The sequence below is a fragment of the Elgaria multicarinata genome, chromosome 22, assembly GCF_023053635.1.
Source record: "Elgaria multicarinata webbii isolate HBS135686 ecotype San Diego chromosome 22, rElgMul1.1.pri, whole genome shotgun sequence".
Classification (NCBI taxonomy): Eukaryota; Metazoa; Chordata; class Lepidosauria; order Squamata; family Anguidae; genus Elgaria; species Elgaria multicarinata.
The window spans coordinates 4,400,393-4,416,873 of record NC_086192.1 but is presented as its reverse complement, the minus strand read 5'-3'; the positions used below and the strand labels follow the sequence as shown (position 1 = coordinate 4,416,873).

The window sequence follows — 16,481 nt, the reverse complement described above, 5'->3', positions numbered from 1 at the left end:
GGCTGAACTAACGCAAAACCATAAAGTTACTAAGGCACTCAGCAATTGTCGAAACGGGATTTTTTCAATGTAACCGGTCACCTGCCAAAAGTTTACGATTTAGACTCTGAAGAATGTTCATGCAGCTTTCAAACACCACGCTGAAGAGTTTGCGTACACCTTCAGGTTCTCAAATATGTTCATGATGGATATTTAAACTGTTTGGGGGCTTCAATCTTGTTAGCCTCTAGTCTGCATTGTAAATTACATTGCTGTCTTCATTATTTTGAAAAACCTATGTGGTTATATATTCCCAGTTTTTTGGTTAAACGAATTATGTAATTAGACTTTGTGCTTTTGTTCATTTCGTGTTATATATTGTAATTTACTTCGTTGTACAAAATAAGGAATGTTACGTAAGGCGTGTGCGTTCATGATAATATAGAAAAATATTTTATAGTCTTAGAAACTAACTGTTTACGCATCATACCTTCCGCGTTGTTTTCGTGGTTGAGTGCCTTAGCACCCTTATTGTTTTGAGTCATTAAGGCAGACATTTGAGACAGCTAGTAAGAAAAAGACAGACCCTAGAAGGCAGGAATGGTGCAGCATTTCAGCCCAAGCATTCCTGCTTGGCAGAGGAGAATGTTGCCCAACCAGATCTAGGATCAGCTGCTTTGTGGCAAGTTCTGGGCCTGCCTTGGAAATAAATGGGTACAGTGCAACCCAGGGCTGCATTGTATTGCAGAACGGAGAATGTCAGGATTATTTTAAGTGGATTCAAGTACAGCATCAAGTAGTGATACCCCTTGCAGGCTCAGCTTGTGAAGGCACCGGCATCCGATCACCAGAGTGGGCGGGGGGACAGAGAGTATCCAAAAATACACAGGAATTTAATGGCCCAATACATTTCAAAGATTTCTTCTTGAGGGGTACTTCGATGCACAACGCTACAACCTTAACAGGACTCTGTGACCTCCCTGAGGACTTCAGAACTATGCATCCAAGTCAACTATGCATCCAGGAAGATATTTCCAAAATGTCTCGGGCCATTAAATCTTTATTCCCCCTCGCCCCTGATGCTCCCCTTTCTTTCAACAGCACAGCTTACGGCTCCCAAATAAAAGTGAGAGCCCCTGGAAGTTGGTGCCGCCTGTTTCGCTCACGTGACGCATACGAAGTATTTCCTGACCTGCAAAACAGAATCCTGTGCAAAGCTTAGGATCGGGCCTTCAGTTTGCGCTCAGGGTATTAACGCTTCGGATTTGGGGAGGAGAAGAGAGGCCCCCTCCCTTCAAAACCAAGGATGTGAAGGGTTGAAATCTTTCTGCCGTCATGGCAAAAGGATGGCGAGGTCCTACAGGTGTTTGGAGATTATGGTAAGTCGCTGCAAAGTACTCCAATGGCTTGGTCGGGCCCAATTTCATCTGGACTTCTTCGGCCTACTTTTTACTGTTGGGCTGCCCGCCCTGCCCAACCGCCAGTCACAGACGCTGGCGTAGGCACAATAGCGGCACTTCCAAGCGTCCTCAACATCCACCCCTTTGGGGTCCCTCTGCCCTTTCCAATAAGCTAAGAAATCCCGCACCGTGGCTCTCACGGCATCGTCGTCATAGGCCAAAACTTCCGTGCCGAGTGGCGCATTGGTCCCCTGGTGAATGTACTCAATTTGCAGCCGGTCGATGACAGGAATGTCCAAGAGCGTCAAGTTGAGAAACGCCAACTCAAGGAGGTCCTGGAAGCAGCTCGCTGTGAAACCTGCATTTCGGGCCTGCTCTTGAACTTGGGGGCCAAGAACCTGCTCGGGCCTCAGGTGGAGGTGCTGGATGAAAATGTCCCAAGTCAGATGTCCTTGCACCATAGCATCAAATATACACTTATACAAAAAGACCTGGAAATAAGGAAACGACACTTTGATGAAGCAAGGTTATTAACCTCTGTGACTAGAAGCACTTTTTATCAGCTTTTGTGGGTACACCAGGTGCGACCTTACCTGGATGGAGATACCTAGGATGCAATTACCCATGCTCAGTTAACCTCCCATTTGGACTATTGCAACCAGTGGTGTGTGAGAGCCAACCCAAGGCAGTAACAGCACCTGTCTCCCCTGCCCCCAATTCTTTGCTAAGGGCCTGCTGTTTAGAGCTGCCCCCACTGAGCTATAAACCTGCCCACTTAAGAGGACATCCTGCGATGCCAATGCAGGGGCTGGGTTCACACGCAACACTAAGCCATGATGGGTTACTAACCACTACTCATCACAGACTATGCAAACAGCCCACTATGCCTATTCTGCAGAACATGGAATCTTGGAGTGGGTTGCTTGGGCGGATTAACGGGCTCAAGTGACAGGAAGCCCGATTCCGGATGGACAGCAGGAAAAACTTCCTGACTGTTAGAGCAGTACGACAATGGAACCAGCTACCTGGGGACGTTGTGGGTTCTCCCACATTAGAGGCAGCTGGACAACCATCTGTCAGGGATGCTTTAGGGTGGATTCCTGCATTGAGCAGGGGGTTGGACTCGATGGCCTTGTAGGCCCCTTCCAACTCTACTATTCTATGATATGATTCACCCATAGATGACACACAGATGGCTGTCATGGCTTCTGCCAGAAAATAAACTATCACAGCTTAGCGTGCTTTGTGAACTCAGCCAGGGTGGATGCAAAGCACCTACGACAGGTAAGAACAGAAGCGTCCTTAGACAATCAGGTCATCGGTCTGTAGTGCTCCATGTTACCTACCTACACTAGAAGTAGAGAGCTCCGGCTATTGGCCGGTATAGAAATATAATAAATAAATAAATAAATAAATCTCATGCTCTTTAGATGTTTTGGACTACAACTCCCATCAGCACCAGCCAGCATGGCCAGTGATAAGGGATTGTGAGAGCTGTGGGCCAAAACATCTGGAAGGCACCAGGGTACCTACTCCTGCCAGCCATGGCTCTCCAGGGTTGTCAGGCAGGATTCCTCCCTCGCCCTACCTGGAGATGCCTAGGATTAAACCTGGGACCTTCCGCATGCAAAGCACGGGCCCTAAGCACTGAGCTACCTCCCCGTCCCTAACCGGAGAGGCCGCATTTGATCCATGCCGTGGCATTTTACTTCAGCACGTGTTTCACTGTGCGGTGTGTTGCCTGGATCAACGTCCTGAATGACGGACCGGCTGCCTTTGGCTTGGCAAGCCGTAGACTCCGCTGGCCTGCTGAATCCGACCGCTTCTTGGCCCACCTGGAAGCGATCCCGTTTCTTCTGAGCAGCCGAAGGCAGGAAGGCCTCATGCCGGGTCTTGAGTTCACTCAGCTCCAGTTCTCCTTTCGCCGTATAACCCAGCTGGTCAATGACCCCCACCACAAACACGCCCTCTAACACCCCAAACACTGGAAACTCCCTTACACGCCGACCTGCCACGAAAAAAAGAAAGAAGATGGTTTTTAAAAAATTAAAAAATGATAGGCAAGAACCCGGGCGTCGGCCTCTTTCAGTCCGAGAGCCAAATACAATTGTGGAGAAGTTTAAGAGATTATTTCAGCATTTTAGGATGGGGAATCACCACCCATGGATTGGTGTTCAGGGGAGGAGGGAGCGTTGCCATCCAGCGAACCCAGGTGAGCTCGATTGGGGCCCCAGGTGGGCTGAATTTGAGCTGCAGGCCAGAGGCTCAACATCCCTGGCCCAGGATCAGTGCCTTGAAGGTAGCTTACCTGCTTGTAGGACAGGGATCATAGCCAGAAGATTAAGCAGTTTTATCGCCCAGGAATCTTCTCGGCTGGTGGTACAGACTGACACCAGGTCATGGTATTCCAGCTCTGCATGAGAGAGAGAGAGAGGAAGAAGAGAAGCAAAGTTACTTCCTGCTCTTATGACTAGCTGATGGCCAACGCAAGGACTTTTAGATCAGGTAACTGCTGTGAAAATATACAGTGAAAACACCGGCCATGCCTAATCTTGGCCATGACGATTTGTCACATCGGTTTCAAAGGTTTTCCTTTTTAAGGCCAGGGTGGGCAGCTTGTGGGCCACCAGATGCAGATGGACTACAACACCCATCAGCCATGCCCAGCGTTTTATTTATTTATTTATTGCATTTTTATACCGCCCAATAGCTGAAGCTCTCTGGGCGGTTCACAATAATTAAAAACCATTGAAAGTATAAAACAAACAGTATGAAAGCATGATATAAAATACAATATAAAAGCACAACCAGGATAAAAACAGCAGCAGTGCAGAACAACAAATTAAAAAAATTTTTGTGAACCGCCCAGAGAGCTCCGGCTATTGGGCGGTATAGAAATGTAATAAATAAATAAATAAATAAAATACAAATTTAAAAGAGCAAAGTTAAATTAATTTATAGACTGTTAAAATATTGGGAGAATAAAAAGGTCATCACCTGGCGTCTAAAAGCATATAATGTAGGTGCGAAGCGAACCTCCTTAGGGAGGTCATTCCACAGCCGGGGTGCCACAGCAGAGAAGGCCCTGCTCCTGGTAGCCACCTGCCTCGCTTCCTTTGGCAGGGGCTTGCGGAGAAGGACCCCTGAGGATGACCTTAGGGTCCGGGCAGGTATATACAGGAGGAGGCGTTCCTTCAGATTGACATAGCCAATATGATACAAGTTGTGGTCCAATAGCATCTGGAGGGCCCCAAGTTGCCCACCCCAGTTGAAAGGGATCACCTTCTCAGTGAAGGCTGGTGGCTCTGATGTCAGTGGGGCTGTGAATCCACCCTGGATAGTGCCATTAGCATTCTGACTGATTACCAGAGCAGATTCACTGCCCCAATGACATTACAGCCACCAGCTTCCACTGCCCCTTTAAAAACTTGGTGGTACCAGTGGGGACTGCAACTGGGGAGTGTTCAGAGGAGGGCAACCAGGATGATCAGGGGTCTGGAAACAAAGCCCTATGAAGAGAGACTGAAAGAACTGGGCATGTTGAGCCTGGAGAAGAGAAGATTGAGGGGAGACATGAGAGCACTCTTCAAATACTTAAAAGGTTGTCACACAGAGGAGGGCCAGGATCTCTTCTCGATCCTCCCGGAGTGCAGGACACGGAATAACGGGGTCAAGTTACAGGAAGCCAGATTCCAGCTGGACATCAGGAAAAACGTCCTGACAGTTAGAGCAGTACGACAATGGAACCAGTTCCCTAGGGAGGTTGTGGGCTCTCCCACCCTAGAGGCCTTCAAGAGGCAGCTGGACAAGCATCTGTGAGGGATGCTTTAGGGTGGATTCCTGCATTGAGCAGGGGGTTGGACTCGATGGCCTTAGAGGCCCCTGCCAACTCTAATATTCTATGATTAATTTTGATGCATGCCTTCTTCAGAAGACTCTGTTGCATAGTTCTAGATCTCGTGATTCAAACAAAAAACAAAAATAGATCCAACAGGCCTGTCCACACCTAAAGTAAGAGGCCTTCAGGCAAGCATACTTCGGGAATTAAATCCAAGTAACATTACCTCTGGCAAGGTGAATGCTCTTCCCGGTGTTCAGTTGCACAGTGTTCTCCAGCGGCAGTAGATCCGGACGCTCCCTCTTATAAACCATTTGTTGCTCACACCAAACTTGAGCAGAGACATCCGTGATGCAGAGGTAGAGCAGGCGGAACGTTTCGAGCGGCGTCTGAGCTCTCTTTCTTTTGGCTGTCTCCAGAGCTTTCTCTACAGGTTCCAGATGCCGATTGTGGGAACAGCTGGGCTTTTCGGAATCTCTGAAATGAATGACAGCCAAGACAAGATAAAAACAAGTGGAGTGAATAATCTTTCCTAGGTAGGGCACAATGAAATGGCCCTCCCTTCCCGTTGCTTCGTAGCTGGTAGTAAAAGCCACACTGCCTTGGGATGTGGAAGTTCTACTTAACTCTCAGGGCTAACAAGTGGGACCTGCAACCAAATAGTACACTCGGTCTTGCTACACACTCAGCTTTTGGTGGGTGCCTCATTGGGTCATTACTTTTTTGCCTCCTTAGGTGCTTTTACCTCCTCTAAATATTTCTCCCCTCTTCACCACTCCCCTGCTCCAAGTATGATTTTTTTTTAATTATTTACTTCTTTTCTTGAATACTTAAAAGGTTGTCAGACAGAGGAGGGCCAGGATCTCTTCTCGATCCTCCCAGAGTGCAGGACACGGAATAACGGGCTCAAGTTACAGGAAGCCAGATTACAGCTGGACATCAGGAAAAACTTCCTGACTGTTAGAGCAGTACGACAATGGAATCAATTACCCAGGGAGGTTGTGGGCTCTCCCACACTAGAGGCCTTCAAGAGGCAGCTGGACAACCATCTGTCAGGGATGCTTTAGGGTGGATTCCTGCATTGAGCAGGGGGTTGGACTCAATGGCCTTGTAGGCCCCTTCCAACTCTGCTATTATATGATTATATGAGAAGAGATCCTGGCCCTCCTCTGTGTGACAAACTTTTAAGTATTTGAAGAGTGCTATCATGTCTCCCCTCGATCTGCTCCAGGCTAAACATGCCCAGTTGTTTCAGTCTCTCTTCATAGGGCTTTGTTTCCAGACCCCTGATCATCCGGGTTGTTTCCATTCATCCCCACATGAATAGAATCAAATGGAATCAAATGGAATCATCTAGAGTATTGCGTCCAGTTCTGGGCTCCACAATTCAAGAAGGACACAGACAAGCTGGAGCGTGTTCAGAGGAGGGCAACCAGGATGATCAGGGGTCTGGAAACAAAGCCCTATGAAGAGAGACTGAAAGAACTGGGCATGTTGAGCCTGGAGAAGAGAAGATTGAGGGGAGACATGAGAGCACTCTTCAAATACTGAAAAAGTTGTCACACAGAGGAGGGCCAGGATCTCTTCTCGATCCTCCCAGAGTGCAGGACACGGAATAACAGGCTCAAGTTACAGGAAGCCAGATTCCAGCTGGACATCAGGAAAAACTTCCTGACTGTTAGAGCAGTACAACAATGGGACCCATGACCTAGGGAGGTTGTGGACTCTCCCACACTAGAGGCCTTCAAGAGGCAGCTGGACAAGCATCTGTCGGGGATGCTTTAGGGTGGATTCCTGCATTGAGCAGGGGGTTGGACTCGATGGCCTTAGTGGCCCCTTCCAACTCTGCCATTCTATGATTCTATGCTGTTTGTTTTATACTTTGAATGGTTTTAGTTTTTGGGAACCACCCAGGCAGCTTCGGCTATTGGGCAGTATAGAAATGCAATTATTATTATTATTATTATTAATAATAATAATAATAATAATAATGCAGTGGTGTAGATCCTCTTTGGAGGAAATGTAAGCTAGAACCGCATGCATGCACAGCGGTTTCCTGGGAGGCTTAAAGAGCTCCTGAGCAAACCGGTGCGGGAGCAGGGAATCCGAGCGCGTTAGGGCACATTCCTAGGCATTTTTAAACAAACAAAAAAAGTCCTACAATTCCCAGCAATCCCATGCCAGGCTGGCTGGGGAATGCTGAGAGTTGCATAACTCCCCCCCCCCCTTCCTGTCTAACCATGCCTAGGGGTTTACACGGCTGGCCGGGGGATCGCAGGGCTGACTCCGGTCTAAGCATGCCCGGGGTTGCGCCCTCCGGGACGAATCCTAACCCCAAAGGCGAACACGCAGCGCGATCCCTGCTTACCCGTCCTCGGGCTCCTCGATTTGCAAGAATTCAGAGTCGCTCAGATCAGAGAAGCCGGACGCGGGTTCAGCTTCTTCCAATTCGGAATCACGCCCGGACATGTTCGGGTCCCAATTGCAGCTGGCTGCAAGCGCGCTTTCTTGCTCTGCATCGGCTCAGTGGGGGCGGAGCCACGCCACGCCACGCCCCCTCCCGCGTTCATTCCACCATCAGCCTCTTTCTCTCCATTCAGAAACAGCTGCTCGTTCTAAGCCATAGACTTCGAAAAAGGTAGAGGACCACTCCCTCCCTCACTCTGGGGTGTAGTCAGGGACAGTCGCTGCTAACTCTCAGCAGGCGGGGCGCGCTACGTTATGGCGGGATCTACTTTTCAAACTTATTTATTTATTTTATTCTATTTATTTATTTATTACATTTTTATACCGCCCAATAGCCGAAGCTCTCAGGGCAGTTCACAAAAATTAAAATACCATGAAGAGCCTAAAAACATGTACCATGTACATTGATGGTGCTATATAAATAAATAATAATAATAATAACCAACAAAATTTAAAACACACATACGAAATACAATATAAAAAGCACAACCAGAATAAAACCACACAGCAGAAATTAATCTATGTTAAAATATGGAATTAAAACAGCAAAGTTTAAATTTAAGTTAAATTAGGTGTTAAAATACTGAGAAAATAAAAAGGTCTTCAGCTGGTGACGGAAGGCATACAGTGTAGACGCCAGGCGGACCTCTCTGGGGAATTTTTGACAGGCTGATGGCCTAGTAATAAGAAAAAGCTTGAACCTGTTTTGTTGCCTTCTTTTAGAATATGTGATGAACTCACTTTCCACGATGGGCATGTGTTACGGCAGCCTTCCTCAACCTGGGGCGCTCCAGATGTGTTGGACTACAACTCCCAGAATGCCCCAGCCGGCTGGCTGGGGCATTCTGGGAGATGCAGTCCAACACATCTGGAGCGCCCCAGGTTGAGGAAGGCTGTGTTACAGGAAGCACATCATTTACTTGTGCGAGAGGGATTGCAGTCTACATTTATACGTTTGGTATATGATACCCATCAAGGGATTGTTAGAACTAAACAGAGATTGAGAGATCTGTATTGGTGGCCAGGGATGGACTCTCAAGCGGAAGCAGCTATAAAAATCACGTGTTACTTGCCAATGATATGATGAGATAGGAGTAACAGGTGCATCACCATTACAGCCAGTCCCTCTTCCAGATGCTGCATGGGAAAAGGTTGCAGTTGATATCGTAACACCTTTCGATGCTGCACCAATTGATTGTCATTTTGTTGTTTATTCGTTCAGTCGCTTCCGACTCTTCGTGACTTCATGGACCAGCCCACGCCAAAGTTTTCTGTCGGCCGTTGCCACCCCTAGCTCCCCCAAGGTCGAGTCCGTCACCTCCAGAATATCCTCCCTCCATCTTGCCCTTGGTCGGCCCCTCTTCCTTTTGCCTTCCACTTTCCCCAGCATCAGCCTCTTCTCCAGGGTAGGGTGACCATATGAAAAGGAGGACAGGGCTCCTGTATCTTTAACAGTTGTATAGAAAAGGGAATTTCAGCAAGTGTCATTTGAATGCATGTAACACCTGGTGAAATTTTGTCTTCCTCATAACAGTTAAAGCTGCAGGAGTCCTGCCCTCTTGACCAGATACAAAAGAGAGGAGGGCACCTGCAGCTTTAACTATTGTGATGAAGAGGGAATTTCACCAGATACTGTATGCATACAAATGACACCTGCTGAAAATCCCATTTCTCTACAACTGTTAAAGATACAGGAGCCCTGTCCTCCTTTTCATATGGTCACCTTACTCCAGGGTATCCTGTCTTCTCATTATGTGGCCAAAGTACTTCAGTTTTGCCTTTAATACCATTCCCTCAAGTGAGCAGTCTGGCTTTATTTCCTGGAGTATGGGCTGGTTTGATCTTCTTGCAGTCCAAGGCACTCTCAGAAGTTTCCTCCAACACCACAGTTCAAAAGCATCTATCTTCCTTCGCTCAGCTTTCCTTATGGTCCAGCTCTCGCAGCCATATTCATGGATTATTATAACAAATGGTTGAAAGTAGCATTTACATCTCAAGTTACCTCAGCTACAGTTATTAGCTTCCTCTCCATTGTTTTTAGTAGAGAAGGAAATCCAAAAGAACTGATTTCAGATAATGGAGCTCAGTTCACCTCAATGGAATTTGAAACCTTCTTAGAGGAGTGTAATGTTACCCATTGGAGAGGAGCGTAGTATTACCCTCAAGTTAATGGGGAGATTGAAAGGTTTAACAGATGTCTGAAAGAGGGTTTACATTACAAATTCCATTACAGTTAAGCTAGAAAGGAAAGCATGGGAAACTTTCACTACTGAGTTTTTGCAAGTATATAGAGCTACATTGCATGTGACAATTCAGAGATCACCTGCAGAGTTATTGCATGGGAGAGAGATGCATACTAAATTGAAAGTGGCTGGAGTGTTAAAACCTAGACCAGATATTCTTCTTCTTCTTATTATTATTATTATTTATTTATATAGCACCATCAATGTACATGGTGCTGTACAGATTACACAGCAAATAGCAAGACCCTGCCGCATAGGCTTACAATCTAATAAAGTTGTAGTAAACAATAAGGAGGGAAAGAGAATGCAAACAGGCACAGGGAAGTGTAAACAGGCACCGGGTAGGGTGAAGCTGACAGTATAGGGTCAGAACAAACTCAATATTTAAAAGCTATAGGGAACAGAAAAGTTTTTAGCTGAGTTTTAAAAGCTGTAATTGAGTTTGTTGTTCTCAAGTGTTCTGGAAGAGCGTTCCAGGCGTATGGGGGAGCAGAAGAAGAAGGACGAAGCCGAGTAAGGGAAGTGGAGGTCCTAGGGCAGGCGAGAAGCATGGCATCAGAGGAGCGGAGAGCATGAGCGGGGCAATAGTGTGAGATGAGAGAGGAGAGATAGGCAGGAGCTAGGCCGTGAAAAGCTTTGAAGGTCAACAGGAGAAGTTTATATTGGATTCTGGAGTGAATTGGAAGCCAATGAAGAGATTTCAAAAGTGGAGTGACATGGTCAGAGCAGCGGGACCTGAGATGAGAGAAAGGGTTAAAGAGAAACAAAGGAAATCTAAACGGTACTAAGGAACAAACATTCCAATGCAACTCTTTTGTTCAAGTTAGGAAACTTGGGGTCTTATGAAAGGGAGAACAGAGATTCACATCTCCTTGTAAAATTATTGAAAGAAGAGGACCTTTCTGGTGGACTTTCTGATGGACGTGTGTGGAATGCTTATCTTGCTCCAATAGACTGCAAAGATGAAGATACCCATTTTGTGTTGGGAACATTATCCTTTCTCACCCACACTAGAGATTATGCCTGACCAACCGGGAAGTGAACCAGAAAGATGGCAAGTCCATGTCAGACAACCACTTGCTTGGATAAGGATTATGTTATGCAGCGTTGAGTTGTGGGACTATGGAGGTTTCTTAAGAGGGGACGCCCTGGGATTTCACCCCATCTAGCTATGGCTTCTGTTTCACTCCCATCCACCCTTGGCCTGTGATTCTTGGCACATCACCCCTGAGGGAATACGACCCCAGGCAGGAACAAATATCCCCCTCCAAGATCAGGGCAGGGCACTTGGACATTTGACAAGGTGACAAATTTTAACTGAACTAGGCATAGAATCATAGAATCATAGAATAGCAGAGTTGGAAGGGGCCTACAAGGCCATCGAGTCCAGCCCCCTGCTCAATGCAGGAATCCACCCTACAGCATCCCTGACAGATGGTTGTCCAGCTGCCTCTTGAAGGCCTCTAGTGTGGGAGAGCCCACAACCTCCCTAGGTACTGCTCTAACAGTCAGGAAGTTTTTCCTGATGTCCAGCCAGAATCTGACTTCCTGTCACTTGAGCCCGTTATTCCGTGTCCTGCACTCTGGGATGATCAAGAAGAGATGCTGGCCCTCCTCTGTGGGACAACCTTTTAAGAATAACAGAAGATGTAGAATAACAGAAGATGTAGCATGTGAGGGCTGTGTTCTTCCGGAAACCTTGCTGTGCAACGTGTGTCAGGGAAAACACAGGAACAAAGAATGTCAATTATGAACAGAGCCTTTGTACCAAAAGAACTCAAAGTGAAAACAAATCTTTCCACAGATGTCACGGTACCCCCCCCCCCCCTCGCTCCCCGAGGTATTAATCTTCCCAGCGGGAAACAAAGATGTGAAGTGTAATCGTCCCCATAATAGAAATTATTAGCTATTTATCTCTATAGAAGCCCGCCAAGTAGTATAAATGGGTTTCCTGTCGCCATGGTTATTTATGAAACCTCTACACAAGGAGGAACTGCAGAGACAAATTAGAGCTGTCATATTCGGGAACTTCTCTCTCTCTTACATCCGCACTCCATGAAGGTTGATTAAGTACCAAAGAATTGGGGATTGTCAAGTGAACAGATGTCAAACCTGTTTTAGGTATGCAAGTGCACCAGATTAGGGTGCTAGAAGATAAATGCTTGTCTTTTTTATTCCCTCCACCCACCACAAGGATTTGCATGTTTTGCTTTGACTTGAACCTTTTTGAAATTCAACAGACTCCAGCATGAAATAGGGAAATTAGAACTAATACCAAAGTTTGATTCTATTCATGTGGGGATGAATGGAAACAATAGTTTATTCAGCCATGCTAGGGTGAGTGGGTTATCTCCAGTTACTGCTGATGCAAATGACATTTATTTATTTATTTTTAACATTTATGTATCACCTTCTCTGCTAAAAAGCCAGCAAGGTGGTGTACACACGATTGAACATTATGCTTCTTTTGCTTAAGTTTAAACTGTCATTGAATTTTTTGGACTGCATGTTCTGCATTTCATTGCCATCTCACCCAACTTTTCCAAATTTTCTCACCTGTACACAAACTGATGATAACACTTCGTGCATCTGAATGAAGTTTATAGATTTTTTTTTTTGCCACGAACAGTTTGTGAAATGCTTTGTTGTTTTTACTGTAAATTCATGTATACTTTGGTTCTATCTTTATTTATTTTATTTATTTATTTTATTACATTTATATACCGCCCCACAGCCGAAGCTCTCTGGGTGGTTCACAAAAGCTAAAAACAGTAAACATTAAAAAAAATACAAAATTAAAAAACCATCAGAGACATGAAAACAGTATAAAAACAGCAGCAGCCATTTAAAAGAACAATCCTGGGGTCCATTAAAAAACAAACTTAGCGTTCAATGCCTTTAAATGCCTGGGAGAAGAGGAAAGTCTTGACCTGGCGCCTGAAAGATAACAATGTTGGCGCCAGGCGAGCCTCATCGGGGAGATCATTCCACAGTCGGGGGGCCACCACCGAAAAGGCCCTCTCCCTTGTTGCCATCCTCCGAGCTTCCCTCGGAGTAGGCACTCGGAGGAGGACCTTAGATGTTGAGCGCAGTGTAGAGGTAGGTTCATGTCGGGAGAGGCGTTCCATCAGGTATTGCAACCCCAAGCCATTGAATTCTCTCCAAATTTTGGAGTTCTGAATTACCTAGTCTTGTTTTGGAAGTGGAAAGAATACATTAGTCTGTCTCCAATACACTAGAAACCCACATTTTGATCAGCACATTGTGCATACATGCTCGGCCACAATGTTCAGTTCCTTTGTTGGTGACAGCTCCTGCCCGAACCCTGCCCCCAACTCTGTATTACCAGTGCACCTGTGGACATTGATCAAATACTGCAATAAAACCATCTTGATGTGGCCATACATTTGAGCACACTAATATTATGCACTTTGTGCTAGGGATGTGCACGGACCCGATCCTCTTCACACCCGATACACAAATTGTGGATCGGGCCCACTCCGCCCCGCCTCAATCCGCCTAGGGTTCGCTGCGGAGCTCTGGCTCCAAATTGGAGCTCCGCAGCGGAGGGGAGTGGCGCTAGGTAAGGCCCCCCTCCTTCCTCCCCCTTACCTGTGTCCGTCTCGGCCCATCCCAGCTTCACTAGAGCCCGCGGCTCAACCAGGAACTGTAGGCCCCGATTGCGGCCTACAGTTCCTGGTTGAGCCGCGGGCTCTAGTGAAGGTGGCGACAGGCTGCGACGGACGCAGGTAAGACCCCCCTCCCCCTTACCTGGCTCTGCCACCGTCACCGCACGGGCGACGGCGGCAGGGCCAGGTACCCCCCCTCCCTCCTCTCCCTTACCTGCGTCTGTCTGCGGACCCGCGGCTGCTTCAACTGAGCCCAAGAACTCAAACAGGAAGACCAGCTGTTCTACACCAGCTGTTGCTAGAATCCAGTCTCAAGGTTACCGATGCCTGCACTGCTGTGGCTAAGCAATCACGGTCCAGGAATGACCACAGGTGGTGTCCCCCCCCATCTGTACAGAAGGTGGAGAGGAATGTGGCCCTCTCCCTCCCTTGGAAGCTCTGATTGTGCACAGACACAAGCACCCCTCTGCCCTTGAACCCATCTCTGTTTGGGACTATTGGGGGAGGGGTTTGAAGCTAGAGATGGACCGCGATGGACCCTACTTACTTGTCTCCGCGGCAGATGGCAGAGGCAGGTAAGTGGGGAAAGGGGGCAAAATGGGGGCTGAATAAGCCCCCCTCCCCCCTTACCTGGCTCCGCCACCGTTGCCGCACGGAGCGGAGCGGGGGAGGGTCGGCTCGACCTGATCCAAAAGTTGTGGATTGGGCCACGAAGCGATTCAGGGGGTCCGTGCACAGCCCTGTTTTATACACTGCAGTCTGTGCAGTGTCGGCGGTGGAGCCAGGTAAGGGGGCAAGGGGGAGGCGGGCTTACCTGCCTCCATCACTGTCTGTCGCCGGCTTCAAGCTGGAAGAGGCTGCGGCCTCTTCTTCTGGCTTGAAGTCGGGCCTCAGTTGAAGCCGGCAACGGATGCAGGTAAGTGGGGGGGGGAAGGGGGTTTACCTGGATCCACCGTCCGCCATGGAGGCAAGTAAGTGGGGAAGGGTGGGCAAAATCTCGATCCGCCCCTCCAGATCTTGCTCCATGGAGTGGTTCAGGAGAGGGGTGGATCGACCCGAAGCAGTTTGGGCCTGGTCCGGAAGCGGTTCCAGCGTGTGTGTGTGGTGGTGGCCCGTGCACAGCCCTAGTTGCGTGCTATCTCCCGTATTTGAGGCAGCAAGCCTGTGTGTTCCAGTTGCTGGGGAACATGGGTGGGAGGGTGCTGTTGCACCATGTCCTGCTTGTTCATCCCTGGCCGATGGCTGGTTGGCCACTGTGTGAACAGAGTGCTGGACTAGATGGACCCTTGGTCTGATCCAAAGGGCTCTTCTTAGGTTCTTATCTACATCAAGCAAGATATAGCACTATGAAAGCAGTATATAAGCTGCAGGAGCCACACCAAGCAGGATATAGCGTTATGAAAGGGGTAGATGGTCTGTGTCAATGGGCCCCAACAGTTGTCAGTGCACTTCCGTACCGCTATAAAGCAGTAGTGTGGCTCCTGCCTTTTTTATACCGCTTTCATAGTGCAATATCTTGCTTGGTGTAGATCTAGCTAAAACCAAGAAAGAAAGAAGTTAAAAGAGAAACCAGCAACCTCTGACTCCCACTTTCTGCTCAAAATGTAAGTTTCCCATACTTAAAGGATTTTCTTTAAAAATTTCTCCAGATGACCCAAGAATGTGAAGGATGTGGTCCCCCCCGCCCTGCTTTTGTAGCCTGGAAATGAGGCTGCGAAAGTGGAGAAGGCGCATTCTCATTTACCCTTAGATAAGGTCTCAGATCTTGAGACTGGGAAACTTTAATCTCTAAAGTTTGATGCAAGCTGCACCTTGTTAATCCTTGATTCCACCATTGAAATCCTTGATCCTTGATTCCGCCCTCGTCAGTGTGCAGATCAGAACCCAGCTAATTATGTAATTAATGAGAAGAGGGTTTTTTTGTACACATTGCTTTTTAAAATAATAATAATAAGTTTTTGTATGTGTAGCTTATCAACGTTTGCAGAACAACCATGCACAACTATCAGAGCTGCTGATAAGGTCCTTTGTGTTTTAATGAGGCGTTATGCATACAGGCAAACTAGCTAATCAGGCGAATTTCAAAGTCTCCAGTGAAGAAAACCTGGGTGGGAGGTATGCCAGTTTGCACAACAGGACTGGCTTATTGAGGTTTATGTGAGCTTTGTTTAACCCTCAAATAACCCACGATGGCTGAGTTTGCACACCACCACACTTAGGGTGACCATATGGAAAGGAGGACAGGGCGCCTGTATCTTTGTTGCATTGAAAAGGGAATTTCAGCAGGTGTCATTTGTATATATGGGGAACCTGGTGAAATTTCCTCTTCATCACAACAGTTAAAGTTGCAGGTGCCCTGCCCTCTTTTAAATCTGGTCACTCTAGCATAGCTCCTGCACCTTTAATTGCTGTGATAAAAAGGAAATTTCACCAGGTTCTCCATATACACAAATGACACCTGCTGAAATTCCCTTTTCTATGCAACTGTTAAAGATACAGGAGCCCGGTCCTCCTTTTCATATGGTCACCCTAACCACACTGAAATAGGTCTCCATATGTTTTCTGTGTGTGTGTGTGTGTGTGTGTGTCTTTGGCCCTAGCTAGACCTAAGGTTTATCCCGGGATTGTCCTGGGGTCATCCCTGTTCATGTAAATGACACACAGGATATCCTGGGAGCAGGCAGGGACAACCCCGGGACAATCATATAAATGTAATAAATAAATAAATAAACCTTAGGTCTAGCTAAGGCCTTTGTGTGTATTCTATGAAGCTTGCAGTAAAATCTTGTAGGGTCGAGTTCTGCTGTTTGGGGTTCCAGTCAACCAGCCACAACCCTTTATTTATTTATTTACAATATTTATATACTGCTCCCCATTGAAAATTTTGGAGCGGTGTACAAGATAAAATGGAAATAAAACCAGAATA

General features: G+C 47.1%; 1 protein-coding gene across 1 annotated transcript; it reads right to left on the bottom strand.

The window, feature by feature from the left end:
• Positions 1-783: 783 nt before the first annotated feature.
• On the bottom strand, positions 784-7,722 carry EXO5 (exonuclease 5). Its single transcript, XM_063146525.1, has 5 exons — positions 7,586-7,722; positions 5,444-5,694; positions 3,688-3,792; positions 3,215-3,387; positions 784-1,870 (listed from the first exon to the last, which is right to left on the bottom strand). Exons 1-5 carry the CDS (start codon positions 7,684-7,686, stop codon positions 1,403-1,405), a joined length of 1,098 nt encoding a protein of 365 aa, XP_063002595.1. The 5' UTR covers positions 7,687-7,722; the 3' UTR covers positions 784-1,402.
• Positions 7,723-16,481: the final 8,759 nt, after the last annotated feature.